This window comes from Glandiceps talaboti, chromosome 13, assembly GCF_964340395.1.
Source record: "Glandiceps talaboti chromosome 13, keGlaTala1.1, whole genome shotgun sequence".
In the NCBI taxonomy this organism is placed as follows: Eukaryota; Metazoa; Hemichordata; class Enteropneusta; family Spengelidae; genus Glandiceps; species Glandiceps talaboti.
In genome coordinates, this window is record NC_135561.1 from 7,443,563 (window position 1) to 7,470,224 (window position 26,662).

Sequence of the window (26,662 nt, forward strand, 5' to 3'; positions counted from 1 at the left end):
TGTGTGTGTGTGTGTGCTTGAGTAAGTACATGTGTGAGCAATCAAATGAGAATGCAAGCGAGTGAGGGAGGGAGTGAGTGAGTATGTTTGAGTGTATGTGAGTGAGTGAGTGAGTGAGTGGGGGAGTGAATGAGTGATTGAGTGCATGAGTATGTGAGTGAGTGAGTGAGTGAGTGAGTGAGTGAGTGAGTGAGTGAGTGAGTGAGTGAGTGAGTGAGTGAGTGAGTGACAGTCAGTGAATAAACTGTAATTCAATAACTATCCTGACTGGTGATTGAGATACTCTATGTCTATATATTGCCTGTGTCTCCTGTAAAACATGCATAGACACATAACAGTGTCAATTCCTTTGTAAAATCAAGGCAACTTATATTTGTTTTCAAACTGTTCAGACATTAAAATGAAATCTTGTTTATTGCCAGGATACTGGTGTTCCAATCAGTGGAGATCCATTTTATGAAAATCAAGAAAATCACAATTTAATAGGAGTTGCCAATATATTCCTTGAAGTACTATTTCATGATGTCAAATTATCATATGCAGTACCAATTATCAACCAGCAAGGGGAGGTAAGTAGTACCAAACTGTCATATGCAGTACCAATTATCAACCAGCAAGGGGAGGTAAGTAGTACCAAACTGTCATATGCAGTACCAATTATCATCCAGCTAGGGGAGGTAAGTAGTACCAAACTATCATGTGCAGTACCAATTAGCAACCTTCAATGGGAAGTAAGTAGTAACAAACTATCATATGCAGTGCCAATTATCATTCAGCAAGGGGAGGTAAGTAGTGTCAAACTAACATATTGTAATTAGCGCATTGAACTGTTGATGACACCTTTACATACAGCTGAATACAGAAATATGACACATTTCAAATGAATACTTCTATTTCTTCCTGATGTATGTTTAATCACATGGGACTTATTTTTTGCAGAAAAAAAAAACTTGTGTATATTCAGCTAAGGTAAATCCAAAACCTAACTACAGTATATAGTAAATAAAATAACTCAACCAACAAGTAATGCCATTGATGATAATATCTTTTATGTTGTTCAGGTATCTGGCAGACTTCACATAGAATTACAACGTATCAATGGGCCATTACTAGACAGGAGTCCAGACTCAGATACAAGTAATGACAGTGGAGGCTATGATATGCTTGGAGATGTTGAACCAGAGGGGTTGTCACTAGGCTCTCAATTCAATTGTAGAGTGAGTATTCTAAGATCTACCTGCTTGAAATGGAATAGTCCGTTATTTGACAGATGCATGTAGTGTGATATGGTCTGTCTGTCTGTCTGTCTGTCTGTCTGTCTGTCTGTCTGTCTGTCTGTCTGTCTGTCTGTGTGTGTCTGTCTGTCTATGTATGTATGTATGTATGTATGTATGTATGTATGTATGTATGTATGTATGTATGTATGTATGTATGTATGTATGTATGTATGTATGTATGTATGTATGTATGTATGTATGTATGTATGTATGTATGCATGTATGTATGTATGTATGTATGTATGTACATTGTGTGTGTGTGTGTGTGTGAGTGTATTGATAGGTTATCCAAGGTCTTTTCAGAAGTCAGAAATTACCCAAATCTACCTCTTAAAAAAATGGAATGATTCTTTAAATGAAGGTTTCTAGGTCACAACATTTATAAGGGAATGTAGTACAGCAGCTTTTTATCACAGTGATAGTTTATCATGGTAGAGTGAGTATGAGTAATTGATTTGACCTACCCACCGTTAATGGAATAATCCATCACATCAAATTCTAAGATGATGACGTTATAGGGTAATAAATAGAGTATCTCAATCACCAGTCAGGATAGTTATTAGGTTAATGAACCCGCCAAGACATTACAAGGTAATTATATCATAGGGTAATTTAGGGAATGAATAGAGTTGTATCTCAATCACCAGTCAGACAATTTTACTACGTTGAATGAACCTACCAAGTAAAGAATAATGACAACCCTGACATCCTAGTTATAGTTATTTCATTTGATGGTTCAATCATTTTATTTGAGGACAGTGTATCCGCAAAGCCATTTTTGACGCACCACCAATCCATAGTAATTTCTTCAGCCTGAAAGAGCCATTGTTATTTCTGCTTAATAAATACATGTATGTTACTGCTTGGTTACAGAAACAGGAACAATGACAACTGTTTCAGTCTGTAATTTCTTGTGATCCACAAAAATTTGATGTTCCCCGATTCCTTACATTACAATGACTTAGAAATGACTATTTCTGTTTTCACTCACTGTTGTCTAGCAATGACACTTAGTGTTTTACCCCTCACAGTTGTTTAGCAATAACACCATTTCTGTTTTACGCCCTCACAGTTGTCTAGCAATGACACTTAATGTTTTACCCCTCACAGTTGTTTAGCAATGACACCATTTCTGTTTTACGCCCTCACAGTTGTCTAGCAATGACACTTAATGTTTTACCCCTCACAGTTGTTTAGCAATAACACCATTTCTGTTTTACGCCCTCACAGTTGTTTAGCAATGACACCATTTCTGTTTTACGCCCTCACAGTTGTCTAGCAATGACACTTAGTGTTTTACCCCTCACAGTTGTTTAGCAATAACACCATTTCTGTTTTACGCCCTCACAGTTGTCTAGCAATGACACTTAGTTTTTTACCCCTCACAGTTGTTTAGCAATAACACCATTTCTGTTTTACGCCCTCACAGTTGTCTAGCAATGACACTTAGTTTTTTACCCCTCACAGTTGTTTAGCAATAACACCATTTCTGTTTTACGCCCTCACAGTTCAGGATATTACAGGCATCAGGACTCCCTCCAAGTCTGGCCAACTTTGTGTTCTGTCAGTACACATTCTGGGGTGAGGAAGAAGTGTGTGTTGTTCCACCAATAGTCAAACAGATTACCACAAGACGGAAAATACCAGAGTATTCCATGAAATTTGAGCATGTCAGGGTAAGTTGATAATTTCATCTCTAGCTCCCATGTTAACTGTCACAAGTCATGACATAGCACACCACAGTTTTAAAGTGACCATATGGATGAGAATTAGGTATTTATTTTGCAATTTTAATTTGTGAAACAACTCTTACGTCTTCACAGTTTTTACACAAAAATAAATCACCTTGAGACAGTACAACCTCGGCACCTCTTTTATCAAATGGACATTTTAATGTTTTCAGTATATCACTGCAGTGTAAATGCCATGAGCACACACACACACACACACACACACACACACACACACACATACATACACACACAAACACACATACATACATACATACATACATACATACATACATACATACATACATACATACATACATACATACATACATACATACATACATACATACATACATACATACATACACTCATTCACACACACACACACACACACACACACACACACACACACACTGATACAAGTAGTCATTGGCATATAATATTAATAATGCATTTAAGTTAAAATGTGTGACTGAACAACTTAACTAGTTAATGTCTACATCTCATTTTGATGAGGTAGTAATATGCAAGTACATGTACTGTTAAAACTTACTAACATTTGTGGTAGTAGGAGAGTACAGTTGATAATATATATTATTTATAGTAATGTAAATCATAAATGTACACATACATTAAAAGACTACAACATTTGTTATTACAGGAGTATACAGTTAATGTATCTGAGGAGTTTATAGAACATGCCTTGGAAGGCTCCCTAGCTGTAGAAGTCTGGGGTCATCGAAGTGCTGGATTTGATACCAGACCTACAGGATGGGAAGTAGACAGTCTACATGCCAAATCAAGATCACTTGCAGACAGGTAAAGATGAACTATTTGATACATGTAATGCCCTAAAAAATGTCTTTATTCATGTAGTCATATAAAGTACAAATTACATACTATCTTGTTGGTATGAATCATGTACAAGTCAAAAACAGGTAACAACACAACATGTACGTCTGTCATGAGTATTTTCTGACTCAAGAAAGGAAGATATTGAGGAATGGTATAATGCTACCTGCAATTGATGAAAAACTGAAAAAACCCTGTTTGAGTCCTGAAATTTATGCTTTTTGTCATGAACTGAAACAGAAAAAAAACTCCATCATTTTGGTTTTAGGTATTTGTAATGTTTATGATATCATAAACCCTTGTGCTTTAATTATTCAAGCATTGACAAGCTATGGGTGTAGTTAAAGTTACCCATTCCGCCATCACCCCCCCCCCCTCCCCCCCCCCCACACATTCACACATTCGTTGCTACAAATGTACCTACCATTATAGTAATTCAGAGTAATCTGTGTGCATGATTAATATACATTTTGTAGAAAAAGCAATTGTTGTATGAAGTTTTCACTATGAATTCTTTTCCAGGTGGGGTGAATTAACACGGAAAATAGAACTAAGTTTAGAGATTCTAGAATTAAATGAACAAGGGGAGTACTGTCCTGTAGAACTACAAGCAAGACCAGAAGTATTGACAGGAGGTGTCTTCCAGCTTAGACAGGTACAGAGACATTTGTGTGTTTAAAGGCTTATGTTAGATAAAGATTAAACTTTGTGTAAAAAAAACCAGTTGTCATGCAGAGCTATAGAAAGTGAATTCTGAACAAAAAAATAATCCATATTATTTCTCTACTGCTACGACAATAGTAATCCAAGACTGTGGTATTCAAACATGTAGGTTTAGTACAAATATTAGTTGATGTCAAAAAGATAAGATGCCCTGAGTTAGCGCATGTGATTTGGTTGACGAAAAGCAAACAAACATTACGTGAATTGGCATGTGATTGGATGAATTTTAAATCATACTATTATATTTATTTTTCAGGGTCACTCTAGAAGAATATGTGTGAAAGTAAAACCAGTACATGACTCTGGTACTTTACCTCTTGTCTGTGAAGCAATAACAGCTATATCTGTAGGCAGTATATGTGCCAGGTCAAAGCTACAGAAAGGCTTAGATAGTTACCAAGATGAAGACTTGGCAAGACTTAGAGAGAAGTGGTCAGAGGCACTGATGAGGCGGAGAGAATATCTAGATGAACAGATTCATAAAATTATCAATAAACCAGGTGATTAGGAGAATTGAGACTTGTCATCCAAACTGAGCATGCTCAGATGCAAAGGATTGTGGGATTATATTAGTCCTGGAAACCTCAGTAAAAATGACTGAGGAACTTTTGTGTAGATTATGTCAATTTACTGCCTTTAACGAAACTTGGAATTACAATATTTGCCTACAAAAACTGTGATATCTGTAGCCCATTATTGCTTTGGTAAGCCGACTTTCAGCAAACTAAAGGTAGACACAAACTAGAATTATTTTTGTTTAATGTTCAGTGTTGTAGCGTACACAAGTGGGTGACAGGATTGCCATGGTTGTGTGGACATAATCACCTAGTGTAAACCTGGGAAGTTAGAAATGTGATTGAATGAATGTGGTATCACTTCAGAGAATGTTTGCTATAGTGAAGGCTGCCCTATTATGAGGGTAATTGCATCAATTGATAGCGTATAGCAACGTGCTGTAAAAATAGTAACCACAGTTGTATGAATACTATGGTGGAGAATCAGTATACAGCCTTGGAAATTATACACCAATTGAAGAATTACATTTCTATCTGTTACAGAGAAAACAGAAAATGATGTTGACAGAGAGAGAAGTCTTATAAATCAATGGGTGTCACTGACAGAAGAACGGAATGCAGTCCTAGTACCGGCACCTCATAGCGGAATTCCTGGTGCACCAGCTGACTGGAATCCACCAGTCGGAATGGAAACACATATCCCAGTATTATTCCTTGACTTACATGGTATGATTGTCAAATTTTATATTTCATATTGCGACATTGGGTAATAACTGCAGATTTAGCGAGATTGTCAATAAACAATTTACTAATAGGCTATATGAAAATGTGATAATTGATTACTTTGTAATTTTAACTCCTTGTCAGGGGATCTCTTACTCTCATCAAAGAATAGAATTTATAGCTAACCCATGAATATAGATTACAATATAGGAATAATTGACGAAACCTAGGGAGTTAGAATGTAGAACTGTGGACTGAGTGTATGACAGATACACATTTGTATTCAAACTAGGGACGAGTTAGAATGTAGAACAGTGGACCGAGTGTATGACAGATACACATTTGTATTCAAGCTAGGGACGAGTTAGAATGTAGAACAGTGGACCGAGTGTATGACAGATACACATTTGTATTCAAGCTAGGGACGAGTTAGAATGTAGAACAGTGGACCGAGTGTATGACAGATACACATTTGTATTCAAGCTAGGGACGAGTTAGAATGTAGAACAGTGGACCGAGTGTATGACAGATACACATTTGTATTCAAGCTAGCGACGAGTTAGAATGTAGAACTGTGGACTGAGTGTATGACAGATACACATTTGTATTCAAGCTAGGGACGAGTTAGAATGTAGAACAGTGGACTGAGTGTATGACAGATACACATTTGTATTCAAGCTAGGGATGAGTTAGAATGTAGAACAGTGGACCGAGTGTATGACAGATACACATTTGTATTCAAGCTAGGGATGAGTTAGAATGTAGAACAGTGGACCGAGTGTATGACAGATACACATTTGTATTCAAGCTAGGGAGTTAGAATGTAGAACTGTGGACTGAGTGTATGACAGATACACATTTGTATTCAAGCTAGGGATGAGTTAGAATGTAGAACAGTGGACTGAGTGTATGACAGATACACATTTGTATTCAAGCTAGGGACGAGTTAGAATGTAGAACTGTGGACCGAGTGTATGACAGATACACATTTGTATTCAAGCTAGGGACGAGTTAGAATGTAGAACAGTGGACCGAGTGTATGACAGATACACATTTGTATTCAAGATAGGGACGAGTTAGAATGTAGAACTGTGGACCGAGTGTATGACAGATACACATTTGTATTCAAGATAGGGACGAGTTAGAATGTAGAACTGTGGACCGAGTGTATGACAGATACACATTTGTATTCAAGCTAGGGATGAGTTAGAATGTAGAACAGTGGACCGAGTGTATGACAGATACACATTTGTATTCAAGCTAGGGACGAGTTAGGATGTAGAACAGTGGACCGTGTGTATGACAGATAAACATTTGTATTCAAGATAGGGACGAGTTAGAATGTAGAACTGTGGACCAAGTGTATGACAGATACACATTTGTATTCAAGATAGGGACGAGTTAGAATGTAGAACAGTGGACCAAGTGTATGACAGATACACATTTGTATTCAAGCTAGGGATGAGTTAGAATGTAGAACAGTGGACTGAGTGTATGACAGATACACATTTGTATTCAAGCTAGGGACGAGTTAGAATGTAGAACTGTGGATCGAGTGTATGACAGATACACATTTGTATTCAAGCTAGGGACGAGTTAGAATGTAGAACAGTGGACCGAGTGTATGACAGATACACATTTGTATTCAAGCTAGGGATGAGTTAGAATGTAGAACAGTGGACCGAGTGTATGACAGATACACATTTGTATTCAAGCTAGGGACGAGTTAGAATGTAGAACTGTGGACTGAGTGTATGATAGATACACATAGTGTGCAAGCTAGGGAGTTAGGGCTAGGGTTAGATAATGGATAGCAAAATGGTTAGACTCCCTAGTTTAAAACTTAAATCATCTGCAGTGTGTGAATACCGTTCTACATGTGTCCTGAATAATCCACTTTATATCTCAGACACTTGATGTATTTCTTTTCATAACTACAACCAAGGATGATAAGTTTATTTTATATTTCAGCTGATGAGATGGGTAGTACATGTTTACTGGAAGGAGCACAAGCAGCCGGTGTCAACTCTATCTTACCTAAGGAGCACGGAACTAAATTTTATAATCTACCAATAGTCAAGTATTGTGACAAAGATGTAAGTTTGTTAATATCTTACTTTCAATTCTTACAATAAAGTCCAGTATGTGAGGTGATTCTAGTGTTCGCTTTGAATGATATTCAATTGCTAGTGAAAAAAACAAACAATTCCAAATGTATTCAGTTGCATCCTGTCAGTTATTAGAAAGGTTCCATGCCAAAATTCAAAAATGTAGATAGCATACCAGAATTCCAAAAATGAAGATAGCATACCAGATTCCAGAAATAAAGATAGCATACCAGATTCCAAAAATGAAGATAGCATACCAGATTCCAGAAATAAAGATAGCATACCAGATTCCAAAAATGAAGATAGCATACCAGATTCCAAAAATGAAGATAGCATACCAGATTCCAAAAATGAAGATAGCATACCAGATTCCAAAAATGAAGTTAGCATACCAGATTCCAAAAATGAAGATAGCATACCAGATTCCAAAAATGAAGATAGACTATAAATATATCTACATGCCATAGATATTCATAATTATGTGTTTTTAGATCATTTAGTATACAGCAACATAAGATGACTTACCTATATGTAAAAAAAGTTGTCATAACCCTAAGAATGCCTCCTGCAAGAACTGTTATAGTGCCCTCACAGGTGTATCTTATATTTGGTATATTTGTCTCATTCCTACAATGCATTGTACTTGTAGGAATGAGAACTGTTATAGCGCCCTCACAGGTGTATTTTACATTTGGTATATTGTCTCATTCTTACAATGTATTGTACTGCCAAATATGTGATATTTAAGTTCTTTGGACTTAGCACATTTTACCTTGCTAAGTTTATGTGATATTTCCATGACTGCAAATAACTTATTGTTGTATTCAGTGTATTCAAAACCTATATTTGCACATTTTGTAAGAAAGTTATGAAATACTGTATACCTTACCTTGTTTTGTGTGATAGGTTTCTGCCGTAGCATCGTGGGATTCTTCCATACATGACTCTGTCAACCTTAATAGAGTGACTGGTGCAAATGAAAGGGTCTACCTTATTGTTAAGTTGGTTGCAAGACTTAGTCATCCTGCTGCCATGGAGATGGTGCTACGCAAACGAATCAGTGTCAATATCTACAAAAAACAGAGTTTTGGTTCAGCTCTAAGGAAAAGGCTGGGTAGAACTGTAAGTATAGGGATCTGGAAATAGAAGATGGTAGAAGCTGTGTGTGTGTGTGTGTGTGTGTGTGTGTGTGTATGTGTGCAGGGAAGGAGGGGGAGAGAGAGGGAGGGAGGGAGGGAGGGAGGGGAGGGGAGGGGAGGGAGGGAAGTGATGTAAAATTATGCAACTTTTCAATAAATCATCTGTACCTTTGTTGCTTCAATACCAATATACTTTACACCCAACTTTTAATTCCAAGATTTGTTATTTAATTATGTAATAACTTTATCAATTTCTAGTGTACAGACAGTTTTTATTAATTTGTGATTAATGTCTGTTTTTGCCATTAACTACAGGATCCAGTGTATGCATGTGGTGTAACATATGAAGTGGTGTCTAATATACCAAAGGTAAGAATAGACCCAATACAAATAAAGATATACTGTAAGCATTTCACTTTTCACATTGCAAGGCATCAGGATCCCAACAGTATCACTCCAACATGTTCATGCGCAAGAAATGTGACGACTTTTTGAGGAAATTTAGAATACATACAAGCTCAGTACTTATTGGAGGATGGTTTTATCACACAAATTAATATAGCCAATGAAAATTCTTGTTTCATATCTTATTTGCATTCAGGCGTCAGAGGATCCAGAAGACAGGGAGTCATTGGCTCTGATGGCTGCATCAGGAGCAGATGAAGATGGTACAGCAGATGGTGAAACTTACATTGAGAAATACACCAAGGGTGTTTCTGCTGTGGAGAGTATATTGGCTTTAGACAGGCTACGACAAGAAGTGGTTATCAAGGAGAAGTTAGCTGCACAGGGTAGACCACTTAGAAAAACAGCCAGTGTACCAAATATACAGGTGAGGAAATTGAGATTGCTGTCGCTTAGAAAAACAACCAGTTTACCAAATATACGGGTGAGTAAAGATAGATGGGTGCATAAAATATCCTAAGAAATGATGCCACAGATGTGAATCGCTTGATATGTTTTGTATTACATTGAGAGGTTTTTAGATGTGAAAAGTTTGATTATATTTTAATAACTTTGTATTACAGGGTGCCTTATCACGTAGTATGGATGCTAGATTTGATGGTTTAGATGAAGATTTCAGGGTAAGTACTGATACTAGAACAACGTGTGACAACAATATAATGGTGTTTATAACAGACATACTGCTAGTATAAAGATGAGTGTTAGACATGTATTAGATTACCTTATTATCGGTGATACTCAGGACATTGTGGGAAAATGCAGTAATATAAACAAACCCTAACTGCTAATTAGCATATCTAGTCATGACAAGTCTAAAAGTGTAAGTTAGTGTTTATACAGAAAAACGAAAATATAGAATTTTAAAAATTGAAAATTTTGCAATGTCTTGTTTCACTATTAGCTATATACAGTGTATGTGAATTTACTACAAAATAGCAGTACTCCTCAAATCTTACCAAGTATTTTAATCATATGATACGTGTACCATAACACTAGTAGCAGTATGTCTGTTCTAAATAGTTTTCACCCATCACATGTATAAATTTTATTCCAATGTTATACATCGTTACCATGATAGCTGTCAAACTGATAACCCAACATTTGTAAAGACATTGTTATAAAGACTACCATGTCAGGAGTCAGCCATTCTTAATTCAGTCCTTTCTTTTCTTTTCATTCTCTCAATTTAATTTCTAATTTTATCTTACTGTCCTCTGTAAATTTTTCAAATATTTCCCTCATGTATATATTTAGAAAAGTTAGTCGCAGTATATTTTTAAGAAGTATGTGTAGGAACTCGATTAGACTGTAAGATTCGTTGTGTCACTCTCTGCCCTCACTGGCCTCTTCTCTCTACCGATGTGTGAGGGCGCCCTGTCACAGCATACCTTACAGACTAGAATCCTATTAGAGATGCTATTAAGGGTGTAAGGGTTATTTACCTGTAGGTGCTTTTCCCATTTCAACCTTTGAACCTCATTGTCATGAGATTTGCATAATTTGGTGAAAACGGTGTAAATTTTATGTTAAGCATGAAAAAATATAAGTAAGGGAAATGGGATGAAGTTACAGTGAGTCTAATTAATGTGTTGTCATTTGATGTATGTATGCCATATTAGGTAAAGTGAAATAATCAAACATTGTGGTAAAGTTTGTTGAATAAACAAACTACAGAGAATGCATACTTTGTGGGGAGACTAGAACTGGAGGAGATATATACAAGTTTGATAGAAAATAAAAGTAGAAATATAAGGTTATAAATTCAACCTCATTGGGAGCAATTTTCTTGTCATTTAATATCAAAATTGTGGTAAAACCGTGTGATATCATGTTCAGTAGTGTCCCACAAGTAACGGACACTATGTTATCAACTCTTAAAACACCAAGGTGAATACAAATAGTGTCTGTCTAATATACCTTAGTGTTTTTACTATCAATGTTTGTAATCTAAAGCTATTCAACAGCTGACTCTAAATGACAATACTTTAATTAGAATTACTGTAAAAAAAAAAAAGTTCAGAGCTTGTCAAGGTTCGTTAAGTTCTTAATAGAAAAGTGCTCATTTCTTGATTTACTCTTAAAGAGAATTTTGTTTATACACATACAGAATCACACCTTCCCATTTGAAAAAAAATAATATGAAAAAATGTTAGGTACTATACCTAGAATGAAAAAAAAAGGTTTTGTGTAAAAGATACTTACTTAGACACACAAAAAACAGAGAGAGAGAGACTTCCCTAAAACAGACCAAACCGAAGTATCACAAATAATGAAACTATAAGTGACTTTGTTACATTACAGTCATCAAATTATGATAAATAACAAATCTTACCACAACAAATTATAAATAAGTCTGTAGTCAGCCAACACCTAATATTGTAAGACATGTTATTACTGCAAACAAATTGGTTTATAGTAAATCTAGTTTTGTTAATAAACAAGATTACACCTGTACATGACAGAAGATTTGCAATTAATTTACCAATTTGACCTCTGACCTCAGTCATCTTCTCATGTGCATGTTGGTATGTGTCAGTTCTGATATTCACTACAAACACATAACACTCGAAATCCTAAATATTTGCAAAAATTATTTTACTCGGCAAAATTTTGTTCAGGTGAAGAATAGTGAGTGACATGAGAAGCCATGTCACTATGAGTGAAAGACAAACAGTGACATAATCCTTATGTTATGAGTACTTGGGGAGATAAATTATGGGAAATGATAACGTACACAATTAATTGTATTTTTTCGGTGTGTGAGCATAATATTTGAAGATTCTGGGAGATTTTGAACAATTTGACTCGTATTTTGAAACAGCAGAACCAGTGATATACATGTAGACACTGTCATGAACAAAGTGAGGCAGAAATTAATTACGTATTTTATGTCCGATCTTGTACAATTAATTGCATACTTTATGTTCGAACGTGTATAACTTGGTTTGTACATGGTATAAAATTTGCACCTAGAATAATGGTGTCAATTGATATCTATCAACTTGACATAAAATACCTTGACAAGTGAAGAACTTTTGTAATTGTTGAGTTGCGTGTAGTCTGGTTATAAAGGTTATGCTGTTCCCTGGATATGCAGGCAACCTGGATATGAATACATACTTGCATGAAATGCATTGAATGATACACGGCTGTATGCAATTGTTGTAATTTGTGAATTTTGGTGGTTGTGAGTACTTTTAAGTTAATTTATTCAGATTTCTTGCCACATTTTCACAAACGTTTTGTATGAGTACTGATAAAGTAATAACTGTGATAAGATTACTAAAATTATAGTTGAACTTGAAAACCAAAAATGTGGCATATTTGAATAAATTAATGTGTCTTTAAGTTTAATCTTTCTCGACTCAGTTCTGGCTCTGACTTGGAGCTGTCTTTATTTCTATATCTTGTATTGTTTTGTCATGGCTTTTCCTGTCCGTCTGTCTGTCTGTCTGTCTTGTGTTCTGCATGGCTGTCTCTTCCCTCTGTCAAGGTGGCTGGACCATGGCTTGATGACAATTCTGTTAGATACTGGAGTCCTTCCAGATCTAGATCTTCTATCTCTGGTTCGCCTGGAATGACCAGACGCTCCTCCCCAAAGTATGTCGCCACTCACGAACCTGGTTCTCTTTCCCCTTTGCAAGAATATTATTACTGATTTACTCAAAGGTGAGGTACTAACGTGCTCTTTCTCTCTTTTTCTCCTTCTGTGCATTCCCTCCATTTTCACGTTGATGTACCGTGCCCACAATCACTTATAATGACATGCTGTCTTTTCTCTCTGTGTGCTTTGCCACGTAACCACCTGCCTTGCATACTGTGCTGAACCAAACAAAACCCACTGCAAAAAATCACGTAACGACATGTCTATCACTCTCGTTCATACACTTTCTGTTCACTTTTTTTCTCCTCTTTCATTTATCCTACATCTTCATTTTTTTTAATCCTTTTTTTTTCTCGCTGCATGTGTATGTTTTTTTCATTTGTATAATTCAGTTGCCCTTGTATGGATTTTTCTTTTAACACTTCTTCAGATGCCAAAATCAGAGAGTTTTCACAGCTACTTGAATGCCAGCCAGCAATCTTTGCCACCATCTCCGTACGGTACCCCAGTCCCTCCTTTTGGAATTTCCGGATCGCCTTATGGAAATGTAATTCCCAGTCCACAATACCCTCCGGATACCTTTGGCGGATATTTCCGTGGAAGACCTAAATCTGATATCATAGAAGGCCCATTGATGTACGGTTCCCTCGGAAGTGTTCACACCGGAGGGTTAAACAGTCCAGTAAGTTTGAATAGTCCTGGAAGCCCTGTAATGCCGCCATTTGCAATGTATACCAGTAGCCCTAAATCCATTGCCCAAAGTCCTGGTAAATATGCCAGCAGTCAACACTATTTAGGACCATTGAAAGAAGAACGAGCTAAAGAAAGCACCAAGACCTCGGATAGCTCTAACTTAGTAAGTATACTCTGAATTGGATTTTACTAAAGTTAATATGTTCACATTGTACTTAAAATAGACAACTTAGAAATATTAATTAGGGCAGCATTACTTAAATTCTATGTTTTCCATGACCCAACCATCGATGGGGCTCAAACCTGCAACCTTCAACCTGTAGATTTCAAGCCAGCCACTCTCACCATTTGCCCATCATGACTCCATATTATTATTATTAGTATTACATGTAGTCGTACATTTACTTTTTAAAAATATTTTTAATTGACGACTGACCCATCACTTTTCAGGTGTTGTGACGAGAAACAGAATTAAGTACCGGTGCCCTTATGAATTGACTGTCTGTTTCAAAGTTGGGCAACTTTCAGTCTCCATCATATTGACTTATTTTAGAAACTTCTTAGATATTCTAGAAACTATTTAGAAATTCTAGAAACTACTTAGTTATTCTAGACACTTACTACTTAGATATTCTAGAAACTATTTAGAAATTCTAGAATAAACTAGACACTTACTACTTAGGTATTCTAGAAATTACTTAGATATTCTAGAAACTACTTAACAAGAAACTGACTTATTGCTACACAGTTTCTTGTTGGTTGGCTATGTTGTAAATTGTACGACTTTGATGCACTGCAATATCATATGTATTGTAAAACTGGATATTCTCACTACAAGAACATTGACTAGTTTAATGAAGAGCATCCATAACTACGTAATAGTTAGGACAAAATAGCATTCCATGCTTACCTTTGCTTACAGACAAAATACTTCCAAACTGCATGTCTAGTGCCCAAAATATATATTATACACTTCAAAAATTTATATTTTTGGGAACTAGAATGTTGCATATTGACCAGAATAAATATTGAGTAGTTGATATCTAGTATTGAAGAGACTTGCACACTTTCCCAGTGTTCTAAAGAACACACCTATTATAAACAACTGATCATAAATTGTGGTAGTTTAATATAAACCTTCATGGGAGAAAATCACTCATTTTACACATGCGTGATTTTTGAAGATTTTCCTAAGATGTTATATCTTTACAGCACAATTGGGTTACCTTGGCGTTTGACTCGTAGAACATGAAGCAAAGATAGATACATTTCAAAATAGACATATTTCAACCCCAGACCAGATTAACAATAACAGTGACACTCATAACATACACAGCAGGATCCTTTTTATACCAAATCATACTGAAAAGTGATAAGCATTGCTATTCTTTTACAGTGCAGTAGAAATGGGTTTCTGCTGAAACAATAAAACATGGACTTGATGATTTGGGTTTCAACTGTGTACTGTACTACTGATAATCAAGGTGATAATATTACTTGCCTGCTTCTACATCACAACTGTACACAGCACCTGTACAGTTGTTTCTTGTGCATTTACATTTGTCTGCGTATGTGTAAAAAAAAAGTCATGTGCCATGCGTGAAATGCCAAGGTAACCCAATTTTGTAGTATAAATTACAGTACTATCATCCAATCGAATGAATTTTTTGAGCTAACAGGATTGAAAATGTTAAAATATTGACAAACAAACAGTAAAAATTTTTGAACTGCTGTGTTCATGTTTGTATGCCGAGTACTCAAATGTGTTTTGTATCTTTTTTTTTTCTTCCCCTGTGCTGTCAACAGAGTAGCAGCCTATAATCTTACAATATGCTAATTAGTAGGTAAAAACAACGCTATTGGTCAATTTTACTTTGAATGTTTTCACCAGCCAATCATGACTGTGGTAGTGGTAATTATTTAAATGCAATGCATGGTGTAGATGGTAAAGTGCATTGAATGTCTGTACATAGTGATGGGTAATGTATAGATGTAGTAATTGCATTGTTATTTTATCATCTAAATTCTAATGTATTAATTAATAATTTTGTCAATATTAATGTATTATTACGAATCAAGCACTGCATTTGTAATGTCACCAGTGATGTAATTGATTGCCTGGGCTTTCTTTCCTCCAATTATTTACAGGCAATACTTATCACTTACATCTTTGTATTGGGCTGATCTCCTTTTGCTTTGTAATTCTTTCTAAAAAGATAGTCCTTAGAAAAAGTCATGTAATCTCTCTGTATAGCTATCAACGCATGCACTTCTATTGTTTCAAGACAAAAAGAATAATGAAATACTATAAGTTTGTACGAAGATGGGGGGGGGGAGAAGATTTGGGTGGGAGGGGGATTCAAGGGTTCTTCATACAAATATGCATGTGATTTTGGATTTCGACATCAGATTTCAAGTCAACAGAAATATTGATATATTTTTGTTCTTATGTGTTTGCCTAAATTTTGTAATTTACAAGACATATTGTGCACTTTTTGTAGGATTTCAATAAATTTATTGCCTGAAATCGTTTAGCCAATATCTTCATAATCCAAAATAAATTCCCCCTGCATAATATTTTAATGTCACATTAGCCAGAATCAACCTACTAAAGGGTTGAACCACGTGTAAATTTAGTAAAAGAGAGAGACAATCACCAGTGATAAGATAACTAATTATTTCATAATTTTGATTACAATTAACATTGCCAGTTAGTAGATTTTCAATCTGGCAATGTCAATTTTGACAATCAATATCTCTCATTTTTTAAAATCATACAAGTAATTGATGGCTCAATCATGTAAAATACTGCAAAACGGTTTATGTGTGAATTATCAGTATTTTAGATTATTAAAATTTCAGAAAGAAATTGAATCGTTTTAATCATCTTAATGTTGGTGCACTAGGGTTTATTGGTAGAATTGCATGTGTTGTACACAAACTTGACGTAACACTGGTGTTAATTCACTGAGGTATGCTGGGATATGGCTATGTACATAACATCTATCATTATAACAAACATTAGCATTGATGAAGTCAGCTTGTACTTGTAGAACAGAAAAAAATATATCATGCAGTACCGGCGGTAGTTCACAGTGTAAATAATTTGCCTAGTATATCTCGGCTAAAATCACTCAGCCTTCTTCAACTGTTGTTGTATACCATTCAATGATGTAGACTTGTCATATGACTGCCATAGAGGGCGCTGTTTACTACCAGTATTTCCATCCCCAAATCCCTGTATACAGTTCAATGATGTAGACTTGTCATATGACTGCCATAGAGGGCGCTGTATGCTACCAGTATTTCCATCCCCTAATTCCTGTATACAGTTCAATGATGTAGACTTGTCATATGACTGCCATAGAGGGCGCTATATACAACCGGTATTTCCATTCCCTCATCCCCGTAAAGTGATTCAGCTGAAATATACTAGGTATATTATTTATTACAAGATATTCCAAAGTAAGGAAAGAATGTTTTTTGTTGTTAAGAAAATAGAAAGGTTTATTCAAATGAGTACATTTATGCAAATAGTTCTACGTGATCAGAATGTGTTTAATGTACATATTGAATTATGTTGGTGTTTTTATTTGGATAACTAGTAGTGTAGCAAATACACAAAGCCATTGCGAAAGAAAATATGCATGAAATTCACACAATAGTGCAAAATAGTGCAAAAATATCAATAAAAAAATAGAAATATCTTTGTTTAAGAAAATTGTGGTAAAAATATTTTGCTTATGTTAAACATGAAATGAATTGATGTTGATAAAAAGTGATGATATTAGATAGTCAATCAAGTCATGTGAAACACAAGAAAGAGTAAACAATTGATTGACAGGTCTAATTTGTCTTTGTTTTGTATTCTTTCGTAGAATCTATCAGAAGAACCCAGCGAAGATGAAAAGACATTAAGTCCTAAAGCCATTGATATTCCTGGACATTCTCTAAGTCACCCTATATCACAAGACCAGGATAAGATGTCAGAATCTCCCGACTTTAATCTTAAGGAACATATGGATTCATCCAGTATACAGAAAACTTTCCAGATATCTTTAGAAGACGAGTCTAATCCAGCATTTGCTCCGTTGAGTTGTTTAACATCAGAACCAACCGAGCAGAATCACGCCGTAACAGTTGTGTCCGGAACAAATTCAGAAATAGTTTCCATTTCGTCAAATTTCGATGAGGCTACACCTGAAACGCAGCAGCGTCCTTTAAGTATTGTTTCTAGTGGGTACAGTTCAAATCTAACTCTCGCGGAAGATAGTTTGAGTCTTAGAAGTGTAGATGAGGGCCCTGATTTTAGTCATTCACAAAATACACAACAGAAACACAACAACCAGGGTAGAGATAGTGGCCATGATCTGTTTTTTAACGAAACCATTGAAAGTTCACGTGAGAACTCACCAAGAGATGAAGATGAAAATGCAGATACACTAACACAAACAGAGTTTGGAAATGTCTTAGAGAGAGAGAAGATGAAGTTGGAAAATAAGGAAGTATGTCAGGAACCAGAGAATAAGGATATGATGGAAGTTAAGATGAAATTAGAAAGTTGTAGTATTCAAGATGAGGTTGGGCAAGGAGATCATGAAGGGCAACATTTTCAGAAAGTAGATATTGAAAGCGCAGAAAATGCACAGAATGATAGCGATGTTACAGATGAGGAGACACCTCGGTTAGAACAGAATGATAATAATGAGATAAAGTTAAGTGATGGAGTAGTAACAAATGAAACAGATGACGTAAAACAAGTTATTCAGGAAGATAAGTCTGTTACCAAGGTAACAAGTGATGGAGAGCGTGGTGATGGGGATGAAAATGAACATGGTGGTGATGTTGAAGAAAACGAAGATGACACCTTGGGAAACATTAGTGGTCTTGAACCTTTGTTAATTGTAGAAGATGATGATGATGATAATGAATCAAAAGATGACAATGTTTTCCTTAGAGGTAATAATGATGTTAAAGAGACAACACCTAAATCTGATGTTACCAAGGTTACAGTTTCTAAAGAGAAACAGCAAGTGATATTACCAGAGCTGCAGTTTGTTGACGCATCCAATCACTCATCAGCGTTGATATCACCCATGTCACCAACTGATATGGATGTAGGGGGTGACGAGAGACTCTCCCAAACATCGGTCACTGACAGCGAGAAGAGTGAACATCAACCTGTGTTTAGTCCATTATCACCAGAAGAGGAGTTTTCAGACGATAGTCTGAGTGTGTGTTCATTTGATAGTAGACATGAAGGTGAACGACGACAGGATGCACCAGTCCCAGTCTGGTTGAAAGTTGGAGAACGTGTGGAAGTTGGCAACTCTAGAACCGGCACAGTCAAGTTTGTTGGAAATACTGCCTTTAAAAGTGGCACTTGGGTTGGTGTTAAGTTGGATACACCTACTGGTAAGTTTATGTTCACTTATGTTTAGTATTTGTGATGATGACTCCCTCTATTAGATTTAAAATAAACATTTTATACAGTAAATAATGAATCATCTGGATTTGAAAATGTGGCGTGTGATTGTAGACGTCAATGATCTAGGCAATACTTTGCCTTTATTTTCAAAATTATCAAAAAAGTTGTACATTAGAACTGTGGCTATATCCTTTCCGTGAACTGACACGCTGACAAAATTCTTCCACCACTGATGAGAGTTAGCTTTAAATATATAACTCTATGGATAAATTATGTTAATTAATACCCAAAATAACAAAAAAGATTGTGTATGTGTTTTTGAGTTCATTTCATTTGGATTTCCGATGACTCCCATATCTTTGTAAGTTGACACTGCTATGCATGTGTTTGAAAAAATAAGGATTGGATATTATCTCAAAAACACATCTCATAATAACTGGATTCTGTATCTGGAGTATCTGGACAGGAGCTCAAATGTCAATAATCATTTTGGAAATATTTTGTTGACAGGTAAAAACAATGGTAGCGTTGATGGTGTACATTATTTCCGATGCCCGCCAAAACATGGAGTGTTTCTGAGACCAGATAAGTTATCACGTAGTCAAAAAACAGTTCCTTCCAAAGCCACAACTATTCCAGCCTCCAAAAAATCAGGAAGTGTCGGTGGTGTCAGTCCGCAGTCTAGTAAAGGTTCAAGTCCAATTGGAAGCCCAGGTGTCAAGAAACGGCTTTTGTCAGGAAAGAGAATGGGAAGTGTAGATGGTGAAAGTCCGCATGGAAGTAAAACCAATAGTCCACTCGGAAGTCCAACAGTCAAATCAAAGTCAAAAAAGAAATGAAATGATGGCGATGTGAAGAAATAGTTCACATGTAGTCTGAAATGTCCAGCCATTTGTCCACTTATGTAACCACTTGCTAACCCAGAGAGAGCATTATAAAGGAACACATGAATTTTTGAGGCTGGTAGTCCTGCTGTGATTGAATGGCAGCATGATATCCGTGTTGTTACCATGTTTTGATACTCTGAAATCCAACAAAGAAAGTTACTATTCTTGATGTAACCACTGCTCCCCACCTGTGTTTAGTTTGCTGCAGTTGAAAGTCCTTGTTACTTGAGCACGAAGTTGTGAGGAAATGTAATCCGCATATGAGTTTGTACCTGAGTGATTCTGTCCAGATGGTGGCCATCTTGTTTACAGATACATGTTATAATTTAAACTTCATATTTTTTGATAAGTTCAGAAATGGTAATGATTATGTCCAATTTGTCAGAAATATGAACATACTTTAAAAGGGAAGATTGCTAATAACATAACAATGATAACTTTTCTGTCTACTGGATGTACCATTTTCAATTTGAGTGTTCTCCTCTCAGCCATCGCTACAAAATGAATCAAGGCGGCAAGATCAATTATACACAAGATGATTCCCGCTGGACTGAGGTCATATTTCTGTGAACTTATATTGAATCTTGTTTTAGTAATATTGATCTCCACCCTGTATTTCTTTTCATTTGGTATAGTCTTATTAAGTTTATACATTCACGGGTCATTACACTGTAAGAGATGGGTATATCCACAAATTTATGCCTGACACTGCCCAAAGTTTTCCACAAGATGCCAGTTTTGAATTAAAAGTGCTACTTTTTTCACCTCATGTATTCCAAACTTGGTTATGAACAAAAGAAATACAATAACAATGTCCAAGGTACTCCGTGGTGTGTTCTCCGCCTTACACCAAATCATAAAATATAATTATATTAATGGCAGTGAGATTTCAAATTTCTTTAAGTTAGATATGTAAATATTGTTGTGTATTTCAGTCAAACTATTATTTTACCACTTTAAAAGTTATATCGGTTGTTTTGACGTAAATTAATTTGTTGTGCTGTTCAGAATAAGTTTACACACAGGGTTAAATTATTACATTGTTGTTGAAATAGTTGTCTAGAAAGTTTAGTAGAAATTATTTCATTCAGTTTGTTGTATTTTGCTGTTGCAGACACTTATTAGATGTACTAAAATTGTGAAATATTACAGAACCGATTGATTGATTTCGCACTATTATCATTTGTACACAGATTTGCATAATAGTCAAACTCACCTGGTCAATTTAAAATGCAAATGTTGTACTTGATTGGCTTGTATACAGATATTTGAAGAGTCCTTCACTTTGCTAGCCAATCAGAATACGATAATTTTTAGTTCCTTTCCTTTCAAATTTAAATGAATTAAGTTGAATACATCAGTTGGCTAACAAAATAATTGTCATGAGAAATGAGGGAATTTTCAGTGTGACTTTCTTGAGTTTGTATTTTTTGACCTGGCTAGGAAAAAAAGAATGTTGAAATCAGAAACATATGTACGTAACTGACCACACTTACATCACTGAAAGGTCACACAGCCCATTTTAAGCATACATTTGCATATCATTATACAAATGTATAAATTTGCATATGTAAATGTATGTTAATATTGAATAACAGTTAATACTTCATTTTAATCAATGCAGATTTTTATGTGCGCTTAATACATCAATATTTAAACTGCTTGAAGTTACTAATCTGCATGTTTGCTTGAAGAATTTCTGAAAATTTATTTACTGTTCATGCATGTAACAAAAAAGTGACCGTTATCTTGTTCCAAGTTTAAATAGGTGAATTGAGGAGCGGAACATCAGGTCCTGTCCAGTTCAAATTACAAGTGGTGTTAGGATTTTAAATTTAGATTCCCTGTACCATTTTCTTACTGGGGATAAAACAACATGAACTTGAAAATTGTCAATTCACAGTATTTTAGATTTGTCAGGATGGATGAATATGTTCTCTGCTACTGTATATTATATTGGAATGTGCCAATACTTTTATTCTGAGCAAAGATAGGAACCGAAGCAATAAATCTCCCCTACATTACATGGCAGATATCAATGACAGTATATCTAACAGATTTCCCCTACATTGTATGGCAGATATCAATGACAGTATATCTAACAGATTTCCCCTACATTGTATGGCAGATATCAATGACAGTATATCTAACAGATTTCCCATACATTGTATGGCAGATATCAATGACAATATATCTAACAGATTTCCCATACATTGTATATCAGATATCAATGACAATATATCTAACAGATTTCCCATACATTGTATGGCAGATATCAATGACAGTATATCTAACAGATTTCCCATACATTGTATGGCAGATATCAGTGACAGTATATCTAACAGATTTCCCATACATTGTATATCAGATATCAATGACAATATATCTAACAGATTTCTAATTTCTTGTTATAGGCTTCAGAGTCTCCTGCTTGAGTAATTTGATGTTGATATAGTGGCATTTTGTTAACTCTAATGTTTCTAAAAGTCCGATGAAAAATTTTTCGAAATAGGAAACTCCTGCCATTAGGAATATTTGGGCATGACACAAAGCAACATAATGTTTAACACTGAATATTAATCTGGCCACCAGTAAACTCAGAATTGGCTAAAGAAGTGAATTTGTACGTACTGTAGTGTTTTTTTAGCATATATTTACCTTCTGGGGGCAAAATATGACTGGCTGGCATTTGAGTTGCGTTTATTTATAAAGAATTTCAAACACTTTCACATATTTGAATATGTAGTTTGCATTTTAGGGATTTTTTTTGTTTATTCACAGTAGTGTAGATTGCACATTGTGTACGTAGTTTCAGTACTTTTTTTCGAATAATTTACAAGGAAATATATATTACTATAAAAAGCCAGTATAAAAAGATTCTGTTGAAGTCGTGTAATTGAAGGTTAGAATTTGACTCAAATTCATTTTTAATGCAAATTAGGGTGTGTAGATTATGTAAATTAATCATGTGGTCATCACATGATATATGAGTCCATATCACATGATATAGTTGGGACAATTCACATGTATCATTACATTGTAGTGATGAAACTTGATGGGGACCATGGAAGCTAAGATAAATAGTTGTAAATTTTTGTGATTTTAGAGACTGCTGTCGATGAGCTTCCATTTTTTCATCTCACTGCACTAGTTTGATTAGAAAATGAGTAAAAAAAAATTAAAAAAAAAAATTAAAGGGTGCCGGAGTGGAACTTGTTAATATGCAAATTTGTAATATGGCTGCCTAGATATAGTGATTTGCTGTTCTTTCCTACAAGGTAATTTGTATTGAGAAAATAACGAAATAGAAAAAAATGTAATTTTGGAAGCTAGGCGGCAGCTACATTGTGTTTTTCTTTACAACAAATATTCATTTCTTCAGCTCACCAATTTACAAGGTATTTGAATTGCGCTTTGTACATAATGCATCCATTTTTCAACTTTTATTCAAGGTAGTCTTGATTTTAGGTTCTGAGTATTTATTTGCATATTGAAAGACTTTCAAGGAAATATTTTTCACCTCATATCAGAAATGGTATAGTTTGCACCATACACAGTACCTTCTTTTGACAAAATAGAGAATAGTACTTCAATACCATATATGGACTAGTGATGTCACCATTGATAGAAGTAGTAGATACCATATATGGACTAGAAATTTCACCTTCAGAAAAAATAGTTTATTCCTTGCCATATATGGATGAGACATTCCATCATTGGTTGAAATAGAATAGCCCATGCCATATATGGACAAGAGGTTCCACTTACACTGTAATTCTTACCATATATGGCGAGTTTTTCTTTTGTAGAACAAGTGTAGTTATTACCATACCGATGAGAATGTTACATTATCAGTACAAATGGTACATTTCTTACCCTGTAAGGATTAAATATTTCACTTCGTAAAAATATATCCAATCTGATTAAAAAGGCCAAAAAACATACAAACTGAGAATAACTTTTAGTTATCCAACATATTACCAATTTCTCTGTATGATGAGTAACATTTTCAATTCAATCACATGGCGATTAATAATAAGATTTGATCAAGCTAGTCTAGTTGCTGTATGCTGGACTCACTTTGCTATGATCACTCTCTCTCCATGTATAGTCATAATCTACTGAAAATCTAGTTAAATCTCCTGCTGGGGAAGAGGCGAACAGTGCATGTCAGTAATAATCCATCACACACTGACAGGTGGTTGTAATTGGTTACTTTGTTCAGTTTACTACAAACCCAACCTCCAGTTTGAAAGTAAAACATTGTGAGGATGTGATACCGTAATCACATTTATATCAATGCTCCAATAGTATTAAACTACCGCAGTTTGTGGTAAGAATGGCCTTTGACTATACGGTGGAGAGAGATCAAAGAAAATCGAGCCCAACATACAGCAACTAGACTATAGTATCGAATTGAACTTTTGTTCCAAACACAAAGTTGAAAATTATACCTGAAATTTTTGACTGCATACTTCAGTCATTGTCAACAGATTGACCCACTATTCAGCACATGTGACCTATGGACACATGAGCCTAATATATAGTATTAGACAAGTAACTGTAGGGGTCGTAGATACCTGGAACTTTATATCGCCCTCTGTGTTCATTGATGCACAGGCAAGTAACAAGAATTGTTACTTGTCTGTGATTGATGGTTTTAAGCTATGACTGATCTTACAGAGGGTATAATTCAAGGTGAGAAATGTCGGCAAATAAACATGTAATCTTTTTGTCAGGATTTGAATGAGATTGACATATAGTAATCCGTACTATAGAAATCACTGAACTCTAGACTAAGTCATCAACCCTCCACTTTTCCATATCATAGGTTAGATAGTTTTGTACTTATTTCAATCAACTTTGGTGTTTTGGTTTATTTAATTACCTGAGTGCATGGGATTTCAACATGAACGCTAGAAATGGAACTTCTCTTTGAAAATTTTTAAAAATAAAATTTTATCTAAAATTAATTTCTGTGTGTTTTGTATGTCAGAGTGTCTGAAGTAGTGATGTGTGTGTGTATGATAACAAGAGAATTATCAAAAAGTCGTCTTCGAAATTTAAAAATTAGTAATAACAGACATTTATTATGTTTATGTTAAACCATTTTATTTAGGTCTATGCTGATATGTGGCGATTTTGAGAGAGAGAGAGAGAGAGAGAGAGAGAGAGAGAGAGAGAGAGAGAGAGAGAGAGAGAGAGAGAGAGAGAGAGAGAGAGAGAGAGAGAGAGAGAGAGAGGGAGGGAGGGAGGGAGGGAGGGAGGGAGGGAGGGAGGGGAGACTCATACTTTGTTAGAGCATGGAATAGTTCCATGGTTAGAGGGGCACAAGCTGAGTATAAACTTTGGGTGTTATTTACAAGATACTCACAATAATCAAAGGCAAGCATAGTTAACTATTACTTGCAATTCTCAGTAGCTGCCATAGCATTTTACCATAGACAGGGCCCCTCCACTGCATGATTTTACCTCATGCTACAGAGTCAAAATAGAGCATGGTTGACTTATTCACGTGTGACTCTCCAGTAATGCATGTGGAATGGAAGTCTTGGTGTCAACCCAAAAATCTAGTGATTGTTATTTTTACGATGTGCCTAGGTCATAATCCACTTCAAAGCATTGACTGAACTCAAACCACAGGGTACAATAAATGAATAATCAATTTTGTTCTCACGATTTACAGTAGACTGCCATTAGTCGGATCAGTAGATCACTCAATGCGTAATTTTATTGGGCAAATAGCCCGTGAGTTTGGATTAGCAATCTACTAATTAATGCAAAAGTTGGTAAACTCTGATAAGACGGTGATAAAGTAGCAAATAGGAAAAAACAGTGAGAGGAAACAACAGTTATGGTGGCAATAGTTAAAACTTTATTTGAAATATAGAGAAGGTAATATTAGAAATCCGGAAAATCACGAGAACAAAATTGATTATTCCTCCTGTACCCTGTGCTCAAACCTGGTATAAAAGTATACCTTAAACGGTCTGATGATGTAATCTTTTATCCATATGAAAAATGACAAGGAAATCCTTATGAAATCAACAGAAGACAACTGTAATGTCATAGAAGATGCATCAACATTATGTTTCATCAACGTTTTATCTAAGTATTTTCGCTCGAGTAAAAAGCTTACAGCTTGCACCACTTTCAACTTGTAGTCAGTTATGCTAACAAAGATTTTGTTTAATAATAGAAACATTTGTGTTACGTTTGCATACAAAATCTTTTATTTCTTTGTCATAACATTGTACAACAAATATCTCAACTATAGTATCAGGTTGGAAAACATTCTATTACATGTAAAATGCTTAGTAATGAATTTCTACTCGGAGTCAAAAACTGTCTGGAAGCAAGCCAGAAATGTTTGCCATCATCATGGGTTTACTACAATGGGCTATGTCACGTCTTAAGAGACACGTGAAATGAGCAAGAGAAACCACAGGATCTCCATATATGCATGATGACGAGATGTCAGCGAAAATTTGGGACTTGTTTCCAAAAATATTTTCGAC

General features: G+C 35.3%; 1 protein-coding gene across 1 annotated transcript in view; it reads left to right on the forward strand.

Moving 5' to 3' along the window:
* Positions 1 to 25,067, forward strand: part of LOC144445055 (kinesin-like protein KIF13A) — a 109,842-nt gene extending 84,775 nt beyond the window's left edge. Inside the window, exons 21-35 of the mRNA XM_078134605.1 lie at positions 423 to 569; positions 1,062 to 1,217; positions 2,786 to 2,953; positions 3,669 to 3,826; positions 4,382 to 4,514; positions 4,839 to 5,082; positions 5,641 to 5,823; positions 7,792 to 7,916; positions 8,835 to 9,050; positions 9,383 to 9,436; positions 9,669 to 9,899; positions 10,096 to 10,152; positions 13,567 to 13,992; positions 17,708 to 19,244; positions 19,768 to 25,067. Coding sequence (XP_077990731.1) covers positions 423 to 569; positions 1,062 to 1,217; positions 2,786 to 2,953; positions 3,669 to 3,826; positions 4,382 to 4,514; positions 4,839 to 5,082; positions 5,641 to 5,823; positions 7,792 to 7,916; positions 8,835 to 9,050; positions 9,383 to 9,436; positions 9,669 to 9,899; positions 10,096 to 10,152; positions 13,567 to 13,992; positions 17,708 to 19,244; positions 19,768 to 20,096 — 4,164 coding nt within the window. The 3' untranslated portion in view covers positions 20,097 to 25,067. The remainder of the gene's footprint in view (positions 1 to 422; positions 570 to 1,061; positions 1,218 to 2,785; positions 2,954 to 3,668; positions 3,827 to 4,381; positions 4,515 to 4,838; positions 5,083 to 5,640; positions 5,824 to 7,791; positions 7,917 to 8,834; positions 9,051 to 9,382; positions 9,437 to 9,668; positions 9,900 to 10,095; positions 10,153 to 13,566; positions 13,993 to 17,707; positions 19,245 to 19,767) is intronic.
* Positions 25,068 to 26,662: the final 1,595 nt, after the last annotated feature.